Source organism: Fukomys damarensis, unplaced genomic scaffold (genome assembly GCF_012274545.1).
Source record: "Fukomys damarensis isolate Sample0158 unplaced genomic scaffold, DMR_v1.0_HiC HiC_scaffold_15, whole genome shotgun sequence".
Classification (NCBI taxonomy): Eukaryota; Metazoa; Chordata; class Mammalia; order Rodentia; family Bathyergidae; genus Fukomys; species Fukomys damarensis.
The window spans coordinates 32,154,925-32,156,209 of NW_022900927.1; the positions used below are offsets into that span (position 1 = coordinate 32,154,925).

The window sequence follows — 1,285 nt, forward strand, 5'->3', positions numbered from 1 at the left end:
AAACCGCAGCAGCAGCCTGTGTTGAAGGAAACCCAACGCAGAAACACAGCTCTCGCTGCTTGACAAGTTCTATCAATCACACTACCTCGTCAGCCTGCGCCTCCCATCATTCTCTCCTCCCACGGGAGCCAGTGAGGAAGCTACAAGTTCCTTTACCCAATCACATCCTGCCCCAGTGTCTCGCACGATGGAATTCTGGGATTTGTGGTTTTCACGTGGTAGTAGTACATCTTGGTGGCTAAAGCGAAAGGCCACGCGTCCGATTCCAAAGGAAAGCTTCACTGTATAATTGTTGGTCTCTGGGCTAAATCCCTATCATCAGTGCGGCCCTTGTCCTCCGTAAAAATCAGAAACTTCTTCTCTGAAAGTCATACAAAAGTTAAGCTACTTTTAGATTAAGACACGTTCATCACACTCTTCCACCATTCTTTAACCGTCGCTCTAGTATCGCGAGAACATTCCCTCGTAGTTACTGTCGACCCTCCTGAAAGGCGGGACACGCCAAGATTGACAGAGTCCTCAGCCAACTGAATTCCCCTCTGCCCAGTGCCTCCGTTGCGTGCGTGCGGAGCCTCCGTGAACTCTGACCTCTGCTTTCCGTAGCGTCTCTAGTCCGCCGCCCCCGCCCGCGGAGCGTAGGAGGCGGGTTTTGGCCTCTTGCCCTGGGGAGCGAGTGCGGAGGGAGTGGGAGCTAGACTGCCCTAGTGGAGGTGTTTGGCTTCCCGGAGAGGCCTTGCCGTGCGTTTCGCCGCCCATGCGCGTGTTCTTCCGCAAGAAGCGCTGTGGTTAGACCCGGCCTGTAAGTCCGCTTTCCCGGAGACTGGCCCACGTCTAGCCAGGGAGAGGGCATCCTGTGGCGGCGCCTTCTAGTCCGCGTCGCCCTGCGACCCTGGAAGCGGGAGCCGCTACCACCGAGAGGAGGAGCCCCGGCCGCGGGCAGCAGCAGCCACAGCGCTAGCGGGCGGGATCGAGGCCATCAACATGGCGAGCGCCTCGTACCACATTTCCAATTTGCTGGAAAAAATGACATCCAGCGACAAGGACTTCAGGTAAGGCCGAAATCCGAACCTGACCACACCTCGGGGTCCCCCATCCGCGGCGCTAGTGGTTACGCAGGCCTTGTCCCACCCCTTCGGCCTTCCTTGGTGGCTTAGCTTCTTCAGGGGCCTCCCGCTTCGTCTGCTCCGGAACTCCGGCCGGACCCTCTCCAGCCCCCTCCCCCATGCGTCTCCTTAGGCCGTTGTCTGCGGCGGTCCCCAGCGCGCTTCTTTCTGTGTCTTTCATT

The 1,285-nt window shown here is 58.3% G+C and overlaps 1 protein-coding gene across 1 annotated transcript in view; it reads left to right on the forward strand.

The window, feature by feature from the left end:
* The first annotated feature begins 607 nt into the window (after nucleotides 1-607).
* Cand1 (cullin associated and neddylation dissociated 1) overlaps nucleotides 608-1,285 on the forward strand; it is a 38,163-nt gene continuing 37,485 nt past the window's right edge. Inside the window, exon 1 of the mRNA XM_010644223.3 lies at nucleotides 608-1,049. Coding sequence (XP_010642525.1) covers nucleotides 982-1,049 — 68 coding nt within the window. The 5' untranslated portion in view covers nucleotides 608-981. The remainder of the gene's footprint in view (nucleotides 1,050-1,285) is intronic.